Source organism: Myxine glutinosa, chromosome 12 (genome assembly GCF_964187855.1).
Source record: "Myxine glutinosa chromosome 12, kmMyxGlut1.1, whole genome shotgun sequence".
NCBI classification, from domain to species: domain Eukaryota; kingdom Metazoa; phylum Chordata; class Myxini; order Myxiniformes; family Myxinidae; genus Myxine; species Myxine glutinosa.
This window is the reverse complement of record NC_136272.1, coordinates 88,940,643-88,965,594: the sequence shown is the minus strand read 5'-3', so window position 1 is coordinate 88,965,594 and position 24,952 is coordinate 88,940,643. Positions and strand designations below refer to the sequence as shown.

The 24,952-nt window shown below is 46.0% G+C and overlaps 1 protein-coding gene across 4 annotated transcripts in view; it reads right to left on the bottom strand.

The window, feature by feature from the left end:
* Window positions 1-19,388: 19,388 nt before the first annotated feature.
* LOC137437592 (tyrosine-protein kinase receptor UFO) overlaps window positions 19,389-24,952 on the bottom strand; it is a 122,027-nt gene continuing 116,463 nt past the window's right edge. For all 4 annotated transcript variants that reach the window (XM_078766081.1, XM_078766082.1, XM_078766084.1 and 1 more), the window contains one exon: window positions 19,389-21,629. In XM_078766081.1, the coding sequence (XP_078622207.1) occupies window positions 21,293-21,629 (337 nt within the window). In that variant the 3' untranslated portion in view covers window positions 19,389-21,292. The remainder of the gene's footprint in view (window positions 21,630-24,952) is intronic.

Here is a 24,952-nt window from a genome sequence, read left to right as displayed (position 1 = left end):
TCCAGGTGAGCCAAGCTAATGTTAGTTTCAGAAGTTTAAAGCATAACCCTGGCGCTCACCTCGTAGAATAAACGGTATGCTGCACTGACTAAAGGTATTTTAAACCAATTTAAATGGTTGCTAGAAGACAGGGCAGCATGTACAATCACACTAGCATAATCATAAGACTTTAAACAAAGAAAAAAATACCTATTTTAGGGGGCAATCCACCCTCCCCCAACCCCATATACCACCGAAGGCCCATATTTTCTAATGCCGTGAACAAACATTGGTACATCATGGGTAAATGAAGGTTGTGGTGAAGTTTCATCGAAATTGCAGGTGTAGTTTCTGAGAAGAAAGCAAATACCTATTTTGGGGGGCAACCCCCGTAAACCCACAAAAGGGCAGATTTTTTTTAATGCCGTGAACAAACTTTGGTACATCATGGGTGGTGAAGGTTGTGGTCAAGTTTCATCAACATAGTGTGTGTAGTTTCAGAGAAGAAAGCAAATCGCTATTTTGGGGGGTCAAACCAGGACCAACTTTCACCCCCCCCTAAACCCCCTCGACTTTGATTTTCTTAGTTCCGTGAACAATCTTCGGTGCATCACGGGGGATAAAGGTTGTGGTAAAGTATCATCGAAATAGTGTGTGTAGTTTCAGAGGAAAAAGCGAATTCCTATTTTGGGGGGTCAAACCTGATCCACCTTGACCCCTGGTAAACCCCCTTTACCCCGATTTTTTAAAATGCCGTGAACAAACTTTAGTCACAACACAACAAATATCAGTTGTGCCAAGTTTGGTCGCAATCCCTTCAGCGGTTTCGGAGAAGAAGTTTCAAGTGTTTACGGACGGACTGACGGACAGACTGATGGACGGACAGCGTGCCATCGCACGAGCTCCCCTGAATTTCGTTTCAGGTGAGCTAAAAAAAAAAATGGCAGCCAGCAGCTGGCAGCCAACGTGTTATCGAGACCAATTCAACAACAGTTTTTTAACGTGTTTGTTGTTGTCTGAAGTTTGTTGTTGTCATTCCGTTTGAAGAAACATTGTCGTTTCCAATGAACAGCCATGTTGTAGCCCCTGATGTAGATCGATAATACTTGAAAAGTAAATTTTATGGTACTTTGGATGGTGGTTCAATGTCGAGGGTTGAAATTTGATTTTTTTTCTTTAATCAATCTATACATACTAAAAGAGAGATGTTTCTTTGTGTGTGTGTGTGTGTGTGTGTGTGTGTGTGTGTGTGTGTGTGTGTGTGTGTGTGTGTGTGTGTGTGTGTGTGTGTGTGTGTGTGTGTGTGTCACCATTTTTCTCAGGGATGGATAAACAGATCTTATCTTCGTCAAACTTTCAGTGGTTCACACCCTTGGTATTCTGGAAGCAGGAATTCCACAGCAAGAGGTTCCAAGACATTTCAAATACCACAGGAACACCATTAAATTATTAAAGTATTTACCATTTTTAGCTTGTTTTGACAGATGCAAGTTAGGATGTTCTTTAAGATCACTTCAAGCAAAAGCTTCTCTAAAAATATACTCCATTCTATTTTTATACTGACATTAAAGTAGATGTGATGATGTAGCTAATGCAGTATTGATTTAAACCCCATTTACATTCACATGAGGCTTACGAAAAATCCATGTATAACCCATGCAAATCCCATGCCCAGCCCACATGGGGTAGCCCACGAAAAACCCATGCCCTGGCCACATGGGGTGGTCCACAAAAAACCCATGCCTTCCCACATGGGCTAGCCCACAAAAAACCCATGCACTGCCCATGTAGGCATGTGGGCAACCCAGCTGGCACCCAGGTGGAACCTGGGGCCTAATCCAGCTGGGGCCTACGCATGGGGACACCCATGGGACCCACAAGTTAGCCCACATAGGACTCATATGGGCCCCAGCTGTACGTGCTGGCTGGGTACTCACTCCCTCGATCACTCCTGTAGCCCTGCCCTAACCCAAAACATATCCCACGAACCATAAACATTCCCTAACCCAAAAGATATTGCACTAACCCTAAATATTCCCTAACCCTAAAAATCCCCTAACCCTTAACATATCCCCCTAACCCTAAACATATCTCCCCAACCCTAAACATATCTCCCCAACCCTAAACATATCTCCCCAACCCTAAACATATCTCCCCAACCCTAAACATTTCTCCCCAACCCTAAACATTTCTCCCCAACCCGAGACATTTCTCCCCAACCCTAAACATTTCTCCCCAACCAAAAACATTTCTCCCCAACCCTAAACAGCCGCCTAACCCACAACATCCCCCTGACCCGAACCATCTCCCGAACCAGAAACATCCCCCTAACTAGAACGGCACACAGTATACAGAGCATATCTCCACCAGGTGAACAGTTTACGTTTTGTTTCCCCCTGATAGGTAGCCGAATTTCAACATAGGCCAAAGGTTTATCTCGTGACCTTGACCTTGGATCATGATGAAACCCTCTACAATCGATCGGGCATACCCCAAGACTATCATAAATGTATTACAAACTCATCGGAAATGGCCTATTTATTAATTGAGATATGACCATATTGAGTTTTAGCCTATAATCGACGGTGGCAATTTTGGATTTATGCTAATTATGGGGTGTTAACGAATCCCAAAATGTGTGTTCTATATCAGGATTTGATTAGTACCTATCAAAGGTCATCTGTGCCAAATTTGGTGATTTCTTCCAAAGGTGAGCATTACGTCCTGATACTGACTAAGACAGCAGACTAGTCTGGCAAGCCATTCTATCTGTACTTTCTTAACAACCCGCTCAAAATTCAGTCAATCAAACTCGTGGGGTCTCACTACCTGCCATGATTTTTCTTGGTCAAACCACATTTTAAAGTTGGCCTCCAAAGCCAGTCACTGAATGTCCATCCTCCGTCATACAAAGTCTTTCCTTGCCACACCTGAACTCCTATCAACCAACAAGGCCTTCATCCACAGCTTGATGGAGTACTGCTCTCCTTTCCGGGTTGGTGCCCCTGCCTCACATCTTGCTCAGTTGGATGCATTGGAAGCCAAGGCCTTCGAGATTATTGGAATGTCCTGCGACAAAGCTGAGTCTATGGGCCTATCACTGTCCCATTGCAGACAGGTGATTGCAGAAAAACATTTCTCATACTGCCTCCTTTCTGGTCTTCAACCTTTTGCTCCTTCCGTGATTTATTACCCTCAGGTTTCTGCAGGGCACACACCTTCTGGTAAAACTCCCAAAATCCAACATCACTGCATGCTCACCTCCTCATTCATTCATTTTTTTCTTTGGAGCCAACCTTCACATTCCCTCCAATCCCATTATTCCCTCCAAGCCTTCATGACAGCTGTTCACTACCATCTCAGATCACACCCCCCATCCAAAACCATGACCGTTTCTACCCCCGTTAACATTCCCTCTCCTCCCCACCACCACACTCCAAGCCCACCTTTCAAATTTCCAATTTTTCTTTCCTGGGAGTTTGGTTCCATCTCCATCTTTTCCACCCTGTGCATCCTCTGCTACATCCTCTGCCACACCCATTATCTTCCTATAATTCACCAAATGTCCGTCCGTCTGTCTGTCTGTCTGTCTGTCTATCCGTTCGAAGGTACCGCAAAAACGGCTGAACCGATCGCAACGATATTTTGGGTGGGTAATCCTGGGATCTCCTGGAGTAAAATAGGGTATATTGTAGCGGCTGCCGCTGAGTTTTCACAATCGCCTTGCACCTATCAAGGACGCGGAGCGATCACCATGCCGGGCTCGTCCAGGACGCCCAGACTCGCCCTCAACTTGCCAGGCCGCAGCCAGGACGCTGGGCCACGCCCCCTGGCGCCGGGCCTGGGCAAACCCCCTGGCGGAATAGATATATATTGCTGACTGATAAACGGTTTTTCAGAGTGCCTGAGTGTTTGATTTCATTAAAGCAACTCAGATGAATTCTAGCTTTTTGTCGCGTCCATTCTTCCGATCGACGTGGGAGCCCCGGCTCCTTCATTGGTGACCCCGACGTGATTGGCGGCCGCTCTACCGAGCCGACCACCTCCGGCACGACGACCGAGGCCTCCACCTGACCAAGCGTGGTGTTACTATCATGCCAGGTTCGGACAGAAGGCCCGGACATGCCGACCCCCGTGCACCTTCGGCAGGCCGGGAAACGGCCGGGCCGGCGTTCATTACCAGCCATGAGCGCCGGCCACACGGGCAACTTACTGTTCATCACGGATAAAGCGTCCGGACGGCGCTTCCTGTGCGACACCGGCGCCCAACTGAGCGTCATACCCGCCTCTGACCAGGACAGGCAATCCGCGGTTTGCGGCCCCTCCTTAGTTGCGGCCAACGGATCGACTATCCGCACCTTCGGCCCGCGCAACGTCACCCTCTGCTTCGGCGGCCAACGCTTTGCTTGGACGTTTGTAACCGCCAACGTGCCCGTGGCTCTGCTAGGCGCCGACTTCCTCTGCGCACACGGACTGCTGGTGGACGTCCAACGGCGTCGTTTAATCAACGCTGAAACCTTCAGCTCCCTGGTATGCACATTGAGCAGCTCCGCGCCGACCGAGCTGGCATGCGCCGTCCCGGCGGCGAACGAGTTTGCTCGCCTGCTCACGGAGTTCCCGGCCCTCACGCGGCCGACGTTTTCGGCCGTCGCAGTACGGCATGGGATCGAGCACCACATACCAACCACGGGCCCGCCGGTCTAGGCCAGGGCCCGCCGCCTCGACCCAGCCAAGCTCGCCGTAGCGAAGGCCGAATTCGACGCGTTGGAGCACCTCGGCATCGTGCGGCGCTCCGATAGCGCGTGGGCCTCGCCACTGCACATCGTGCCAAAGCCGGGGGGTGGATGGCGCCCGTGTGGCGACTACCGCCGTCTCAATGACGCTACCACCCCCGACAGGTACCCGATCCCGCATATCCAAGACTTCTCCGCCCGTCTGGCGGGACGGGTCATTTTTTCGAAAATTGACCTCATACGGGGATATCACCAGGTACCTGTCAGGGCGGCCGACGTCCCTAAAACGGCAGTCATCACGCCGTTCGGCTTATTCGAATTCTTGCGGATGCCGTTTGGTCTCAAGAACGCGGCTCAGGCATTCCAGCACTTGATGGACGGCGTGCTGCGTGACCTGCCGTTCCTTTTCGTTTACCTGGACGACATCCTCGTCGCCAGCACGTCCCGGGCCGAGCACCTCCTCCACCTCCGGACGCTGTTCGAGCGCCTCAGCGAGCACGGCCTCATCGTCAACCCGGCCAAATGCCACTTCGGCACGACGGCCGTTGATTTTTTGGGCCATCACATCACCAAGAACGGGGCCGTGCCGCTGCCAACCAAGGTCGAGGCCATCACCACGTTCCCGCGTCCCCGCACCATAAAGGCCCTGCAGGAATTCCTGGGAATGGTGAATTTTTATCACCGCTTCGTGCCCCGCGCTGCTCAGCTCATGCGGCCCCTCTACGAAGCCCTCCGGGGCATGCCGGCCAAGCACGACATCGCCTGGTCCGCAGCAATGGATGCGGCCTTCCAAGGCTCAAAGCGGGCCCTCGCCGACGCAACACTGCTCGCTCACCCGGTGCTCAACGCTCCCATCGCCCTCACCACGGATGCCTCCGACTACGCGGTGGGCGCCGTACATGAGCAATGGGTGAACGGGGTTTGGCAGCCACTCGCTTTTTTCAGCCGGCAGCTCCGGCCGAACGAGCTCAAATACAGCACGTTTAACCGGGAGCTCCTCGGTCTACACCTGGCCGTCCGCCATTTCCGCCACCTCCTGGAGGGCCGACCTTTCACGGCGTTCGTCGACCACAAGCCGTTGGTTTACGCCATGGCCAAGGTCACGGAGCCATGGTCGGCCCGCCAACAGCGCCACCTCTCCGCCGTGTCGGAGTTTACCACGGACATCCGGCACGTCGCCGGCAAAAACAACGCCGTGGGCGACTGTCTTTCCCGGGCCAGCGCGAACGCGGTCCACCTGGGCGTGGATTTTGCGCTTATGGCGGCGGACCAAACCACCGACACCACGGTGCAAGCCCTCCGGGCGGCGGACACGGGCCTCCGCCTGGCCGACATCCCCTGCGCGGACACTGTCCTGCTCTGCGACGTCTCCCAAGGCCAGCCTCGCCCCATCGTGCCCGTCGCCTGGCAACGCCGCATCTTCGCCTCCCTCCACGGCCTTTCCCACCCGGGCCGGAAAGCTTCCCAGAAGCTGGTGTCGGCGCGTTTCGTCTGGCACGGCCTTCGTCGGGACGTCCGCGATTGGACCAGCGCCTGCACGGCCTGCCAACGGGCCAAGGTCCACCGACACACCCAGGCCCCGCTGGCACCTTTCACCGTGCCCGAACGACGTTTCGACCACGTCAACGTGGATCTGGTGGGCCCCCTCCCCCCGTCACGGGGGTTCACACACCTGCTCACCATGGTGGACAGGACCACCAGGTGGCCGGAGGCCGTTCCCCTCGTCTCCACCACCACCGCCGACGTGGCGCAGGCTTTCATCGCCACCTGGGTCGCCCGTTTCGGCGCACCGGCGGACATCTCGTCAGACCGCGGTCCACAGTTCACCTCCGAGCTGTGGGGCGCGGTCGCCCGCAACCTGGGGATCAAGCTCCACCGTACTACGGCCTACCACCCCCAAGCAAACGGGTTGTGCGAGCGATTCCACCGCTCCATGAAGGCCGCGCTCATGGCCGGCCTTCAAGACGTCGGGTGGGCCGACCGGCTGCCGTGGGTCCTTTTGGGCCTTCGCACGGCCCCCAAGGAGGACCTCCAGGCATCCACCGCCGAGCTTGTCTATGGCCAGGTGCTACGCGTCCCGGGCGAATTTGTGCCCGACGCTACCAGTCCCTGGTCCGCAGCTCACCAGCGCTCGGACCTCCAGGAGGCCGCCCGACGGTTTGCCCCCGTGCCAACATCCCACCACGGTGACCCCCAGTCCTACGTCCCCCCAGCACTCCGCACAGCGGAGTATGTTTTTGTGCGCCACGACGCACATCGGTGGCCACTCCAGCCGCCGTACGACGGGCCCTTCCGGGTGCTGCGACGGGACGACAAGTCGTTCGTCATCGACATCGGCGGCAGGTCGGACCGGATTGCTGTGGACCGCCTCAAGCCGGCGCACGTGGACGTCGACCACCCACCACGGGTGGCCCTTCCGCCGCGGCGAGGCCGTCCCCCGTCCACGGTGCCCCCCACTCGACCGCCCACCACCTCACCGGACCCCCTCCCACGACCCGCCAGGGGTCGCTTCGGCCGGGTCATCAGGACCCCCCTCAAATTGACCCTGCCGGTGCAAGTCGATTCTGGGGGGACGTGTGTAGCGGCTGCCGCTGAGTTTTCACAATCGCCTTGCACCTATCAAGGACGCGGAGCGATCACCATGCCGGGCTCGTCCAGGACGCCCAGGCTCGCCCTCAACTTGCCAGGCCGCAGCCAGGACGCTGGGCCACGCCCCCTGGCGCCGGGCCTGGGCAAACCCCCTGGCGGAATAGATATATATTGCTGACTGATAAACGGTTTTTCAGAGTGCCTGAGTGTTTGATTTCATTAAAGCAACTCAGATGAATTCTAGCTTTTTGTCGCGTCCATTCTTCCGATCGACGTGGGAGCCCCGGCTCCTTCAATATTGTTTTTCCAATTTCAGCTTTGGCCTCCAGCATTTTCAGGTTTGGACTCCCGCCTAACGTTATTTTCCCGGGTGCCACACAAACGGCTGCACCGATCGCTGCACAGCTGCACCGATCGGACTCGGTAACCTCGGACAAAGACCTTTTTTAAGGACATGAGTTGAATCCCTTCTTGAGAGAATGCCAATTCCCTCCCCGCCATCACAGCCATCTCTCCAACTCACAATCCCATGAGATATGCGGTAAGGACGACCCAAAACCAATTATCTTCTTTTTGATTTGTATATAAACATCATTAAAAGTAAATAATGACCTTGGCCAAAGTTCAAACAACGTGAGTTTAATCTCTACATGAGAGAATTCCACATAGCTATTTGGGCGGTGTATAAGCTAACAGATCGCTGTCTCCATCGATCTTGCCAAGGCTGTAACACCTATCAGCTCAAAATCCTTTTAACTTTTGACTTGGTAGTTTTTACAATGAAGGAAACATTAACAATGTTGTTAAAAGTTTATTTTGTGATTTAGTCTAGTAGGAAGACTAGGTCCCCCTGCACCCACCGGAGATATACTTCTAATCAGTGTTTCTAGATTGGACAAAATGTGTAGAAAATGACTAGCTATGGCCCCAAGCTGAAAAAATGTCCCACATACCATTTTTATGCAAATTACTGCTGCAAATTTTATGCAAAATTATGCAAATTTTATGCAAATTTTTGATGAGGAGTAGAGTTGAGGGGTCTTTGAGGGCTTCATCGAGGTGCTCTCGGTTGCAAGACTGGGTCATTCTGAGAAGCACAGCAGGGTCAGAGATCATGATGTTCTCCTCCTCAGTGAATCTCTCCATCAACAGCCTCTCCATTGCCTCACACACTGTTTTGAGGCAAAAGAGGGACTTTGTGTAGGCCTTTCCACTGAGAACACCTTTGAGAGATCCACTTGTTACTAGTTGTGCCTCAAAGAGAATCTCTGCATATCCAGAACCACGCATCTTGTGTCCAGTGAGCATCCCGATGTAGTTCATGGATGTGTGGAAGGGTCCAATCGTTACTACATGACTAGCAAATTCATTTGGCCAGCGCCAGATGATGGGAAGGGCTTTCATGCAGACACCCAGATCAAATGTATTCAGGACCCATCTCTGACCCACCTCAGCAGTTGCTGCCTCGGAACGCTTCAGTAGCTCACGAACAACTGCGTTGTCTGTGATCGGTCTGTGCCTGGTGCCTGCATGGCATGGCAATGGCCTGCAGCCTGTGCCTGGGCTAGGGGGTTTCACCTCTGCAACTGGTTCTCCCCCACCCAGCAAATCAACAGTCGACTACTGCACGCCTATCCACCAACCGATCACAGACAACGCAGTTGTTCGTGAGCTACTGAAGCGTTCCGAGGCAGCAACTGCTGAGGTGGGTCAGAGATGGGTCCTGAATACATTTGATCTGGGTGTCTGCATGAAAGCCCTTCCCATCATCTGGCGCTGGCCAAATGAATTTGCTAGTCATGTAGTAACGATTGGACCCTTCCACACATCCATGAACTACATCGGGATGCTCACTGGACACAAGATGCGTGGTTCTGGATATGCAGAGATTCTCTTTGAGGCACAACTAGTAACAAGTGGATCTCTCAAAGGTGTTCTCAGTGGAAAGGCCTACGCAAAGTCCCTCTTTTGCCTCAAAACAGTGTGTGAGGCAATGGAGAGGCTGTTGATGGAGAGATTCACTGAGGAGGAGAACATCATGATCTCTGACCCTGCTGTGCTTCTCAGAATGACCCAGTCTTGCAACCGAGAGCACCTCGATGAAGCCCTCAAAGACCCCTCAACTCTACTCCTCATCAAAAATTTGCATAAAATTTGCATAATTTTGCATAAAATTTGCAGCAGTAATTTGCATAAAAATGGTATGTGGGACATTTTTTCAGCTTGGGGCCATAGCTAGTCATTTTCTACACATTTTTTCCAATCTAGAAACACTGATTAGAAGTATATCTCCGGGGGGTGCAGGGGGACCTAGTCTTCCTACTAGACTAATTAATTTGTGATTGGAATTATGTTGTTTGTAATGAAAAACGAGATATCGAGTTCAAGTGAATGACGACATGCCGTGATGGTTTCTACTTTCTAAACGTGAACTTCGCGGATCGCCATATGCAGATTCGCCACGGACCCACGATCGATGTTTCAACACATGAACGTACCAGTTTGTTTGCGAACGGGTACCTTTTTCATGGAAGTCCTTCACGAACTTGCTGTCCATGTCTGATGTGCGACTGAAGGTGCTACAGGAATGTGGAATTTATTGGTTTCATGCTTTAGCATTCGCTGTATCTGCATTGCCTGTTTGCTTCTGGCCTCCCACCCGTGCGTCGCACAGGTATCTCACTAGTTTGTTCAATTCTCCATCTATTTTGTCCTTCAGCCCTGCTGTTCATGTTCCTCCCATCTTTCCTCTGTGCTTTTACTTTTGTTCTGTTGCTTCTCAATCTGCTCAGAGTATTTGCTCTTCCACGAAGTTTGACCTGGAATAGAACCCCTACCACTCCCCCCCCCCCCCCAAAAAACAAACAAACAAACAAACAAAAAAAACATCTAGCATAACCAAAGTCAGATACTGGTACCTTCGACGAATTGTTTGAGTCAAACTATCCCTAATTTGAATCAGTTTTATTTTGATCCCATCCTTTACATCACCTTTTGGATCAACCAGTTAATTCACATGCGATTCTGTTAATTTCCTCGAGACAATATGATTAACACTAGAACGGCACTCGGTGGAGCGCATTCCTCCACCAGGCTGAACAGTTTACATTTTGTGTCCCAATGATAGGCCGGATATGGATCCAGACCTCAACCAAAATCGTATCGGCTTGTTTTTGTCAATTTCCCAACTCATCCACCAAGTTTTGTCAAAACATCCACAACTTTTTCAGATACTGTGCGATACATTGTTTTGGGGCCCCATCTCTCAATGGTGAAGATCATCACTTAAATTTTGTTTTTTAAATTCTCTTATCTGGATTTGGATTCGGATCTTCACCAAAATCTAATCAATTCGTCCTCGTCGCACACACCCAACCTGTCCACCAGGTTTCATCCGAATCCATCCACATAGTTTTGAGATATCCTGTTCACAGGCAGACAAAAAGAGAAACAAGGATGAAAACACAACCTCCATGCACCTTTGGTGGTGGAGGTAAATATAAAATCTGTTATAAATATTATTCAAAAAAAATAATTCGATCAACAAATCAATAATCAATATTTTATTACAATTTCGAAGTTTGTGCACAAAACCTTAGCCGAAGTCGTTTTTAGTACAATCTGTGTTTAAAAAAAAAGAAATCCCTTAAAAAATACATTCATTAAGGATCGGCAGTTACCGTGACGAAATATACAAAATACATACGTCATTTTATCTCATGCACAAGTAAATCCAGCAGAATGAAAGTTAAAAAGTAAAGGTGCACGCAGTAATACAACTCCTTTTACCATATAACACTATGTTCGTCATTTGAAATGTTGTTAATTCATAGAACATGGTTTCACATGTCGAAAGTTTCAAAGGAACAAACTTTTACACAGTTTATTGAAGTGGTTATTTTCCACCCAGCAGGTGCTGGGAAATTTTCCAGGTGCAAAACCAATTTATCAGTAATTGTAAGAAATGTATATTACTAAAAACCAGCGTACGAGTTATGGCGAAGTGCTGAAAAGCCACTTTATCTGGATTTATGGTGCAGCATGTTCTGAGACCGGAGCATGGCTGTGATGCTCTACACAATCTGTCTGCTTTTCACACAGTGACGCTTTTTGCTGCTAGGAGAATATATATTACATGTCTCTGGCTTATTAAGAAAGGCATCAAAATTGAATCAAGATTAGCAATTTTTAAAAGGGCCCATGAACTACCAAACGGAGTCATGACCCGACGTGATTAAAGCTCCGAATTATGTAGGCATCTACCTGAAAGTTTTCATCTGCTGGAGCAGATGTCAAACTCGTATTATTCATTTTTCCTCGTTTGTAAGGGGGACGTTGGGCAGCACTGACTTTTAGGGGGCATTTTGGCGCCCATCCCCAGATGCCTCGAAGGCATTAAAAGGCAACCCTAAGTATAATGCGACCGAGCACCACAAGTAGATTGGAGAGGGCAGGGCAGGCAGATGACCCTGTTGGTGAAGGGCAATCACAAGCTCATTGGGTTTTTCCTAACGATCTCATATCAACATGGCAAATCTCCTGAAACTAGTTCAGTTTTCAGAAGCTTAAAATCTAAATTTTTATTATTGCTTCATTCAGTTGAATTTGAATCCATGACCTCTGCTATGCCAGTACACTGACACTCTTCATTATCTGCAACGCCAAACACATAAATGGTGCTTATGCTCTCTTTTTAAACAGAAGGAAGGTCACTGTGGTTTATTGTTGGAGTGAAGTCCTCTTTTTCTTTAGACACAACTGTTAATTATTTACATCGCAAAAAAAGGTTGTAATTGGAAAGATCTATGCTCAAAAATGAAGACTCCACCAGCTAGTATAGTTGCCCAGTAGGGCAAAGCTCAAGTCAGGTGTTTTGACCAAGTGGTCTCCACTTGGGCTTGCACAGAAACTGCGCACCAGACATAAAGCACCCTCCCCCAAGGAGGGGCAGGGGACAAAGGTCTCACCATCTGCGCAATCGCAGGAAGGTGATCCAACCCCCTTTGGGGTACTTGCCACCTGACACATGATGCCTGCATAGTCCTGGACGAAGACCACTCGGCGATTGAAAGGTCAGACCTGAGCCTCGCCCGATGGGCAGGTATACTAGTTGGTGGTTCCTTCACTTTAAAGTAATGATTTACTTCATACGCCCATCCTGGCTACAGAAAAGAGAATGTTTGACCAAATACCACTGACAGTAACAAAATTGTGCCTCAATGTCAACATGAAGTTCGACGATATCAAATGTCCACAAGATAAAGAATCGCCAAAAGTGATGACAGTACAAGAGACAAAGTGCAAAAGAACGCATTGGAGCTACAATTTGATGGGTTTATTTAGCACAGTCTGTGCAGTAGAAACGCAAGCAAATCCATGAGAAGAGGACACGGAATGCAAAGAGAAATAGCAGGAGTGGAAGAAAAACAAACAGTTGACTCTTCGGTAACGTTCACACAAATTCTTCATCCGACGTGATGGCTCGCTTGTTGTGCTGAAGCTCCGAAGATGGTGGCACAACGTAGCGCTTCTCAGGCTCATCTACCACGCAGTGCACATCGGCGAAGACCATCCAATCTTCAGGAAGTTTTGCCACGTTCTCCAGTCCGTGATCAGCTTCTTTTAAAGGGTCAAGCAACCCCCCAGCAGCTCCCGTAGGCACATCCTCGGTGTTGACATAGATAATCTCAGGCAAAGACTTCAGGAGGTCTTCCAGCTGTCGCCGTAACTTGTCAAACGAGGGTCGTTCGTTGGGATTGACGTGCCAGCAGCTGCTCATAATGGCGTATCTAAAGAGGGTGTTTACAAAGAACAATAAAGTGTTTAAAATCATTGTCTTTCGTTTATATCGAACACCAAATATTGCGTGCCAATTGAGCATTTGATAAACAAGCTAAAAAGATTCACAGAGAACTGTTAATGGTCGAAGAATTATGGAATGAACTTTCGCATCAATGTCACTGAATGAATCCGAAATAGGTTTAAGTTCACAACACAAGGTTAACTCGAATGACCTTCAGCAGAGCAAATACCTCCACCAAGCTGAACAGTTTACATTTTGTATCCCATCCCACTGATAGGCTGGATCTGGATCCGGACATGAACCAATATCGAATCGGCTTGTTCTCGTCACAAACCCATTTCATCCACCAAGTTTTTGAAACATTATGCTCCAAATCATTTTTGGCCCCATCTCTCAATGGTGAAGAATCACTTTTTTAAATTTCAGATTCCCGCATCCGTATCTGGATCTTCAGCACAATCGAATAGATTCATCCCAGTCACACACAACCTGAGCAGGTTTCATCCGCATCCCTCCATAGCTTTTTGAGATTCCATGATACATCATCGATTTTAGCCCCATCTCTCAATGGTGAAGAATCGATCAAAAACAAATTCTCGGATGCAGATCTGGATTCGAATCTTCACCAGAATTGAATCGATTCGTCTTAGTCGCACATCCAACCTGTTTACCAAGTCGTCAGAATCTGTCCACAACGTTTTGAGATATCCTGTTCACAGACAAGCAAACAGACAGACTGGGGTGAAAACATAACATCCGAAAACATAAAAAAGAAGATATTTGTGCTCAGATGCGGAAAGATCCTTTTCAGTTTTGAAACATGTGAAGAAAAATCTGCGATTAATGGGCCAGAAAAGTCTGAATGCCATTAGTTTACTTGCAATTGAGAACACATTCATGACATCCCTGTCATCTCATGACATTGTCGAGGAATTCTCCATCAGCAAGACATGTCATAGGCTTCTGTGATCTATCGTCCAACAGGTAAGAAATGACGAATTACCGGTAACGAATGATGCATTGATTATTCATGTATGTATTATCATTAATAAAGTAGTTTGTCGTCACCATTGCGTGCTCCGTCCTGACTCGCTGGACATCAGGGTTGTAGGATACGTTTCGTATTTGTGCGTGCGGTAATCAAGATTGAGAGAGGGCCTGGAAGGTTTGTGGGCCTAGGGTAATATTAAAGGGCCGAGTCGTTATCCCATCTGATATCAAGAATGCAATAACCGTACAAAAGCACACGACCATCAGCAAGACATGACTTCCACCACAACCCTCGTGTTTACATCACAACTTATTTAATGGGCCCAGGTATTCCCACCTCTTTGTGAATTCCGTTCTAACCCAAGATTTTTTTCTGGAACTACTTGTCGAGGTCTAACATTCAACTGGCAGGAATTTGTATTTGTCGTAATACGTTCCCGGTGCCGGCGATAACTTGCCTACGTTTCACAGAGGAAATTGCGAGATCTTGAACATTTACCAACTAATGTTGGCACAAGGGACACCGAGCTTAACATCCATCAGATGGTCCACCAACACATATTGATGAATCATCCTGCCTGTAAAACACCAGGATGAAAGTTTATAGTTTGGCCGAGATTCAAACCCAGGATAGACAGCTCAGAGGGGAGTGTTGCGAACCTATTAGCTATCCTGCCACCCATAATTACATCAACTAATCCACCTAAAAATATATATACCAACCTGTCAAAGTTTGAAACTTAGCCTCACATTTGAAATTATAGTATTAGAGGTACCGTAAAATGGGGGTGAATAGGGACAGCAAGGTGAATAGGGACACAAACTATAAAAAAAAACTTCGGAAACTTTTTCCGCTGAAAATTGATAACCATACTGATTTGTTGATATTTGGGTTGAAAGTGTTCTCTTGTTTTTCTTAAAAAGCAACTTATAGTCCCTATTAACCCCATATATGGGTTAAATAGGAATAAATAGGATTTTTATGGCTGTCCCTATTCACCCCGTTTTACGGTGAATAGGGACAGTCACTAATACAAAAAAATAATAATCAAGAAACAATCCTGAGTTTCCAATTTATTGCTAAATTGATAGCTCAGATGGATGCACATAATATGCACCCATAATATAAACCACGGAGCCAATGAAAACAAATATGGGATAAAAAGTTTCTCCAAACTGTCCCTATTTCTTGATTATTATTTTTTTGTATTAGTGACTGTCCCTATTCACCCGTAAAACGGGGTGAATCGGGACAGCCATAAAAATCCTATTTATTCCTATTTAACCCATATATGGGGTTAATAGAGACTATAAGTTGCTTTTAAAAAAACAAGAGAACACTTTCAACCCAAATATCAACAAATCAGTATGGTTATCAATTTTCAGCGAAAAAAGTTTCCGAACTTTTTTCAGTTTGTGTCCCTATTCACCTTGCTGTCCCAATTCACCTTGCTGTCCCTATTCACCTTGTTGTCCCTATTCACCTTGTTGTCCCTATTCACCTTGCTGTCCCTATTCAACCCATTTCACGGTAGTACTGAATTTATATCGTCTCTCAGAACAAAGACTATTTTAAAGATCACGATTCAGGAAACTGGATAAACGAGGAAGCAGATCAACGCGAGAGAAAACGGATCAATAATCCTTTGGAAAACGAACTGTCTGCATGTTGGTGGAGATACTGATATGCAACCACCCAAGGACAGCCACCGAAACATGCATGTCATGTGACCAGCATTAACAATTAAAGCATTCATTTCCCTGAAGCATAACGAATAATCTACACGGAATTGTTCCTCCACTTACAAAACAAATCGACAAAAGATTATATTTTGATGTTTGATATTTAAATTTGAATTAAATTATTGTGTCCAAGTACTGCTAAACGAAAGGTTTTTGAAAGTGCCAAAAAGACGATTTGCATTCTCATGTTCAAGTATAATTCAATTGAAATAAAATAAAGATTTTAAAGGCCATTGAAAAAAAAAAACTTTTCGGACATTTACACCATTTATGCAGCGTCTTTTACACCACCTGATTTAACACATCACATTGCGACTATCGTAGACGCCTCTTCGCTGTGGTTGTTCCTCCCTCCACAAGTCGGGGGCCAAATCTTCCCTATTCTCCCCTGTTGCTTGGATTCGTCAGGGCAGCGCAGTCATGGTCAGAGTGCCAATCGGTCCACATGGACCGGCCTTTTCCCTCATGTCTATGTGTCTGTCTGTCTCTCTGTCTCTCTCTCTCTCTCTCTCTCTCTCTCTCTCTCTCTCTCTCTCTGTGAGTGCGTCTCTGTGCGAGTGCGTCTCTGTGCGAGTGTGTCTCTGTGCGAGTGTGTCTCTGTGCGAGTGTGTCTCTGTGCGAGTGTGTGTCTCTCTGTGTGTGTGTGTGTTTGTGTGTGTGTGTGTGTGTGTGTATGTGTGTGTCTCTCTCTCTCTCTCTCACTCTCTCTCTCTCTCTGTGTGTCTCTGTGTGTGTGTCTGTGTGTGTCTCTGTGTGTGTGTGTGTGTGTGTGTGTGTGTGTGTGTGTGTGTGTGTGTGTGTGTGTGTGTGTGACTAGTGATTTCTTCCAAAGGTGAGCATTACGTCCTGATACTGACTAAGACAGCAGACTAGTCTGGCAAGCCATTCTATCTGTACTTTCTTAACAACCCGCTCAAAATTCAGTCAATCAAACTCCTGGGGTCTCACTACCTGCCATGATTTTTCTTGGTCAAACCACATTTTAAAGTTGGCCTCCAAAGCCAGTCACTGAATGTCCATCCTCCGTCATACAAAGTCTTTCCTTGCCACACCTGAACCCCTATCAACCAACAAGGCCTTCATCCACAGCTTGATGGAGTACTGCTCTCCTTTCCGGGTTGGTGCCCCTGCCTCACATCTTGCTCAGTTGGATGCATTGGAAGCCAAGGCCTTCGAGATTATTGGAATGTCCTGCGACAAAGCTGAGTTTATGGGCCTATCACTGTCCCATTGCAGACAGGTGATTGCAGAAAAACATTTCTCATACTGCCTCCTTTCTGGTCTTCAACCTTTTGCTCCTTTCCGTGATTTATTACCCTCAGGTTTCTGCAGGGCACACACCTTCTGGTAAAACTCCCAAAATCCAACATCACTGCATGCTCACCTCCTCATTCATTCATTTTTTTCTTTGGAGCCAACCTTCACATTCCCTCCAATCCCATTATTCCCTCCAAGCCTTCATGACAGCTGTTCACCACCATCTCAGATCACACCCCCCATCCAAAACCATGACCGTTTCTACCCCCGTTAACATTCCCTCTCCTCCCCACCACCACACTCCAAGCCCACCTTTCAAATTTCCAATTTTTCCTTCCTGGGAGTTTGGTTCCGTCTCCATCTTTTCCACCCTGTGCATCCTCTGCTACATCCTCTGCCACACCCATTATCTTCCTATAATTCACCAAATGTCCGTCCGTCTGTCTGTCTGTCTGTCTGTCTGTCTGTCTATCCGTTCGAAGGTACCGCAAAAACGGCTGAACCGATCGCAACGATATTTTGGGTGGGTAATGCTGGGATCTCCTGGAGTAAAATAGGGTATATTGTTTTTCCAATTTCAGCTTTGGCCTCCAGCATTTTCAGGTTTGGACTCCCGCCTAACGTTATTTTCCCGGGTGCCACACAAACGGCTGCACCGATCGCTGCACAGCTGCACCGATCGGACTCGGTAACCTCGGACAAAGACCTTTTTTAAGGACATGAGTTGAATCCCTTCTTGAGAGAATGCCAATTCCCTCCCCACCATCACAGCCATCTCTCCAACTCACAATCCCATGAGATATGCGGAAAGGACGACCCAAAACCAATTATCTTCTTTTTGATTTGTATATAAACATCATTAAAAGTAAATAATGACCTTGGCCAAAGTTCAAACAACGTGAGTTTAATCTCTACATGAGAGAATTCCACATAGCTATTTGGGTGGTGTATAAGCTAACAGATCGCTGTCTCCATCGATCTTGCCAAGGCTGTAACACCTATCAGCTCAAAATCCTTTTAACTTTTGACTTGGTAGTTTTTACAATGAAGGAAACATTAACAATGTTGTTAAAAGTTTATTTTGTGATTAATTTGTGATTGGAATTATGTTGTTTGTAATGAAAAACTAGATATCGAGTTCAAGTGAATGACGACATGCCGTGATGGTTTCTACTTTCTAAACGTGAACTTCGCGGATCGCCATATGCAGATTCGCCATGGACCCACGATCGATGTTTCAACACGTGAACGTACCAGTTTGTTTGCGAACGGGTACCTTTTTCATGGAAGTCCTTCACGAACTTGCTGTCCATGTCTGATGTGCGACTGAAGGTGCTACAGGAATGTGGAATTTATTGGTTTCATGCTTTAGCATTCGCCGTATCTGCATTGCCTGTTTGCTTCTGGCCTCCCACCCGTGCGTCGCACAGGTATCTCACTAGTTTGTTCAATTCTCCATCTATTTTGTCCTTCAGCCCTGCTGTTCATGTTCCTCCCATCTTTCCTCTGTGCTTTTACTTTTGTTCTGTTGCTTCTCAATCTGCTCAGAGTATTTGCTCTTCCACGAGGTTTGACCTGGAATAGAACCCCTACCACCCCCCCCCCCCCCCAAAAAAAACAAACAAAAAAAAACACCTAGCATAACCAAAGTCAGATACTGGTACCTTCGACGAATTGTTTGAGGCAAACTATCCCTAATTTGAATCAGTTTTATTTTGATCCCATCCTTTACATCACCTTTTGGATCAACCAGTTAATTCACATGCGATTCTGTTAATTTCCTCGAGACAATATGATTAACACCAGAACGGCACTCGGTGGAGCGCATTCCTCCACCAGGCTGAACAGTTTACATTTTGTGTCCCAATGATAGGCCGGATATGGATCCAGACCTCAACCAAAATCGAATCGGCTTGTTTTTGTCAATTTCCCAACTCATCCACCAAGTTTTGTCAAAACATCCACAACTTTTTCAGATACTGTGCGATACATTGTTTTGGGGCCCCATCTCTCAATGGTGAAGATCATCACTTAAATTTTGTTTTTTAAATTCTCTTATCTGGATTTGGATTCGGATCGTCACCAAAATCTAATCAATTCGTCCTCGTCGCACACACCCAACCTGTCCACCAGGTTTCATCCGAATCCATCCACATAGTTTTGAGATATCCTGTTCACAGGCAGACAAAAAGACAAACAAGGCTGAAAACACAACCTCCATGCACCTTTGGTGGTGGAGGTAAATATAAAATCTGTTATAAATATTATTCAAAAAAAATAATTCGATCAACAAATCAATAATCAATATTTTATTACAATTTCGAAGTTTGTGCACAAAACCTTAGCCGAAGTCGTTTTTAGTACAATCTGTGTTTAAAAAAAAAGAAATCCCTTAAAAAATACATTCATTAAGGATCGGCAGTTACCGTGACGAAATAAACAAAATACATACGTCATTTTATCTCATGCACAAGTAAATCCAGCAGAATGAAAGTTAAAAAGTAAAGGTGCACGCAGTAATACAACTCCTTTTACCATATAACACTATGTTCGTCATTTGAAATGTTGTTAATTCATAGAACATGGTTTCACATGTCGAAAGTTTCAAAGGAACAAACTTTTACACAGTTTATTGAAGTGGTTATTTTCCACCCAGCAGGTGCTGGGAAATTTTCCAGGTGCAAAACCAATTTATCAGTAATTGTAAGAAATGTATATTACTAAAAACCAGCGTACGAGTTATGGCGAAGTGCTGAAAAGCCACTTTATCTGGATTTATGGTGCAGCATGTTCTGAGACCGGAGCATGGCTGTGATGCTCTACACAATCTGTCTGCTTTTCACACAGTGACGCTTTTTGCTGCTAGGAGAATATATATTACATGTCTCTGGCTTATTAAGAAAGGCATCAAAATTGAATCAAGATTAGCAATTTTTAAAAGGGCCCATGAACTACCAAACGGAGTCATGACCCGACGTGATTAAAGCTCCGAATTATGTAGGCATCTACCTGAAAGTTTTCATCTGCTGGAGCAGATGTCAAACTCGTATTATTCATTTTTCCTCGTTTGTAAGGGGGACGTTGGGCAGCACTGACTTTTAGGGGGCATTTTGGCGCCCATCCCCAGATGCCTCGAAGGCATTAAAAGGCAACCCTAAGTATAATGCGACCGAGCACCACAAGTAGATTGGAGAGGGCAGGGCAGGCAGATGACCCTGTTGGTGAAGGGCAATCACAAGCTCATTGGGTTTTTCCTAACGATCTCATATCAACATGGCAAATCTCCTGAAACTAGTTCAGTTTTCAGAAGCTTAAAATCTAAATTTTTATTATTGCTTCATTCAGTTGAATTTGAATCCATGACCTCTGCTATGCCAGTACACTGACACTCTTCATTATCTGCAACGCCAAACACATAAATGGTGCTTATGCTCTCTTTTTAAACAGAAGGAAGGTCACTGTGGTTTATTGTTGGAGTGAAGTCCTCTTTTTCTTTAGACACAACTGTTAATTATTTACATCGCAAAAAAAGGTTGTAATTGGACAGATCTATGCTCAAAAATGAAGACTCCACCAGCTAGTGTAGTTGCCCAGTAGGGCAAAGCTCAAGTCAGGTGTTTTGACCAAGTGGTCTCCACTTGGGCTTGCACAGAAACTGCGCACCAGACATAAAGCACCCTCCCCCAAGGAGGGGCAGGGGACAAAGGTCTCACCATCTGCGCAATCGCAGGAAGGTGATCCAACCCCCTTTGGGGTACTTGCCACCTGACACATGATGCCTGCATAGTCCTGGACGAAGACCACTCGGCGATTGAAAGGTCAGACCTGAGCCTCGCCCGATGGGCAGGTATACTAGTTGGTGGTTCCTTCACTTTAAAGTAATGATTTACTTCATACGCCCATCCTGGCTACAGAAAAGAGAATGTTTGACCAAATACCACTGACAGTAACAAAATTGTGCCTCAATGTCAACATGAAGTTCGACGATATCAAATGTCCACAAGATAAAGAATCGCCAAAAGTGATGACAGTACAAGAGACAAAGTGCAAAAGAACGCATTGGAGCTACAATTTGATGGGTTTCTTTAGCACAGTCTGTGCAGTAGAAACGCAAGCAAATCCATGAGAAGAGGACACGGAATGCAAAGAGAAATAGCAGGAGTGGAAGAAAAACAAACAGTTGACTCTTCGGTAACGTTCACACAAATTCTTCATCCGACGTGATGGCTCGCTTGTTGTGCTGAAGCTCCGAAGATGGTGGCACAACGTAGCGCTTCTCAGGCTCATCTACCACGCAGTGCACATCGGCGAAGACCATCCAATCTTCAGGAAGTTTTGCCACGTTCTCCAGTCCGTGATCAGCTTCTTTTAAAGGGTCAAGCAACCCCCCAGCAGCTCCCGTAGGCACATCCTCGGTGTTGACATAGATAATCTCAGGCAAAGACTTCAGGAGGTCTTCCAGCTGTCGCCGTAACTTGTCAAACGAGGGTCGTTCGTTGGGATTGACGTGCCAGCAGCTGCTCATAATGGCGTATCTAAAGAGGGTGTTTACAAAGAACAATAAAGTGTTTAAAATCATTGTCTTTCGTTTATATCGAACACCAAATGTTGCGTGCCAATTGAGCATTTGATAAACAAGCTAAAAAGATTCACAGAGAACTGTTAATGGTCGAAGAATTATGGAATGAACTTTCGCATCAATGTCACTGAATGAATCCGAAATAGGTTTAAGTTCACAACACAAGGTTAACTCGAATGACCTTCAGCAGAGCAAATACCTCCACCAAGCTGAACAGTTTACATTTTGTATCCCATCCCACTGATAGGCTGGATCTGGATCCGGACATGAACCAATATCGAATCGGCTTGTTCTCGTCACAAACCCATTTCATCCACCAAGTTTTTGAAACATTATGCTCCAAATCATTTTTGGCCCCATCTCTCAATGGTGAAGAATCACTTTTTTAAATTTCAGATTCCCGCATCCGTATCTGGATCTTCAGCACAATCGAATAGATTCATCCCAGTCACACACAACCTGAGCAGGTTTCATCCGCATCCCTCCATAGCTTTTTGAGATTCCATGATACATCATCGATTTTAGCCCCATCTCTCAATGGTGAAGAATCGATCAAAAACAAATTCTCGGATGCAGATCTGGATTCGAATCTTCACCAGAATTGAATCGATTCGTCTTAGTCGCACATCCAACCTGTTTACCAAGTCGTCAGAATCTGTCCACAACGTTTTGAGATATCCTGTTCACAGACAAGCAAACAGACAGACTGGGGTGAAAACATAACATCCGAAAACATAAAAAAGAAGATATTTGTGCTCAGATGCGGAAAGATCCTTTTCAGTTTTGAAACATGTGAAGAAAAATCTGCGATTAATGGGCCAGAAAAGTCTGAATGCCATTAGTTTACTTGCAATTGAGAACACATTCATGACATCCCTGTCATCTCATGACATTGTCGAGGAATTCTCCATCAGCAAGACATGTCATAGGCTTCTGTGATCTATCGTCCAACAGGTAAGAAATGACGAATTACCGGTAACGAATGATGCATTGATTATTCATGTATGTATTATCATTAATAAAGTAGTTTGTCGTCACCATTGCGTGCTCCGTCCTGACTCGCTGGACATCAGGGTTGTAGGATACGTTTCGTATTTGTGCGTGCGGTAATCAAGATTGAGAGAGGGCCTGGAAGGTTTGTGGGCCTAGGGTAATATTAAAGGGCCGAGTCGTTATCCCATCTGATATCAAGAATGCAACAACCGTACAAAAGCACACGACCATCAGCAAGACATGACTTCCACCACAACCCTCGTGTTTACATCACAACTTATTTAATGGGCCCAGGTATTCCCACCTCTTTGTGAATTCCGTTCTAACCCAAGATTTTTTTCTGGAACTACTTGTCGAGGTCTAACATTCAACTGGCAGGAATTTGTATTTGTCGTAATACGTTCCCGGTGCCGGCGATAACTTGCCTACGTTTCACAGAGGAAATTGCGAGATCTTGAACATTTACCAACTAATGTTGGCACAAGGGACACCGAGCTTAACATCCATCAGATGGTCCACCAACACATATTGATGAATCACCCTGCCTGTAAAACACCAGGATGAAAGTTTATAGTTTGGCCGAGATTCAAACCCAGGATAGACAGCTCAGAGGGGAGTGTTGCGAACCTATTAGTTATCCTGCCACCCATAATTACATCAACTAATCCACCTAAAAATATATATACCAACCTGTCAAAGTTTGAAACTTAGCCTCACATTTGAAATTATAGTATTAGAGGTACCGTAAAATGGGGGTGAATAGGGACAGCAAGGTGAATAGGGACACAAACTAAAAAAAAAAAACTTCGGAAACTTTTTCCGCTGAAAATTGATAACCATACTGATTTGTTGATATTTGGGTTGAAAGTGTTCTCTTGTTTTTTTAAAAAGCAACTTATAGTCCCTATTAACCCCATATATGGGTCAAATAGGAATAAATAGGATTTTTATGGCTGTCCCTATTCACCCCGTTTTACGGTGAATAGGGACAGTCACTAGTACAAAAAATAATAATCAAGAAACAATCCTGAGTTTCCAACTTATTGCTAAATTGATAGCTCAGATGGATGCACATAATATGCACCCATAATATAAACCACGGAGCCAATGAAAAAAAATATGGGATAAAAAGTTTCTCCAAACTGTCCCTATTTCTTGATTATTATTTTTTTGTATTAGTGACTGTCCCTATTGACCCGTAAAACGGGGTGAATAGGGACAGCCATAAAAATCCTATTTATTCCTATTTAACCCATATATGGGGTTAATAGGGACTATAAGTTGCTTTTAAAAAAACAAGAGAACACTTTCAACCCAAATATCAACAAATCAGTATGGTTATCAATTTTCAGCGAAAAAAGTTTCCGAACTTTTTTCAGTTTGTGTCCCTATTCACCTTGCTGTCCCTATTCACCTTGTTGTCCCTATTCACCTTGTTGTCCCTATTCACCTTGTTGTCCCTATTCAACCCATTTCACGGTAGTACTGAATTTATATCGTCTCTCAGAACAAAGCCTATTTTAAAGATCACGATGCGGGAAACTGGCTAAACGAGGAAGCAGATCAACGCGAGAGAAAACGGATCAATAATCCTTTGGAAAACGAACTGTCTGCGTGTTGGTGGAGATACTGATATGCAACCACCCAAGGACAGCCACCGAAACATGCATGTCATGTGACCAGCATTAACAATTAAAGCATTCATTTCCCTGAAGCATAACGAATAATCTACACGGAATTGTTCCTCCACTTACAAAACAAATAGACAAAAGATTATATTTTGATGTTTGATATTTAATTTTGAATTAAATTATTGTGTCCAAGTACTGCTAAACGAAAGGTTTTTGAAAGTGCCAAAAAGACGATTTGCATTCTCATGTTCAAGTATAATTCAATTGAAATAAAATAAAGATTTTAAAGGCCATTGAAAAAAAAAAACTTTTCGGACATTTACACCATTTATGCAGCGTCTTTTACACCACCTGATTTAACACATCACATTGCGACTATCGTAGACGCCTCTTCGCTGTGGTTGTTCCTCCCTCCACAAGTCGGGGGCCAAATCTTCCCTATTCTCCCCTGTTGCTTGGATTCGTCAGGGCAGCGCAGTCATGGTCAGAGTGCCAATCGGTCCACATGGACCGGCCTTTTCCCTCACGTCTGTCTATCTCTTTCTTTTTCTCTCTCTCTCTCTCTCTCTCTCTCTCTCTCTCTCTCTCTCTCTCTCTCTCTCTCTCTCTTTCTTTCTCTTTCTCTTTCTCTTTCTCTTTCTCTCTCTCTCTCTCT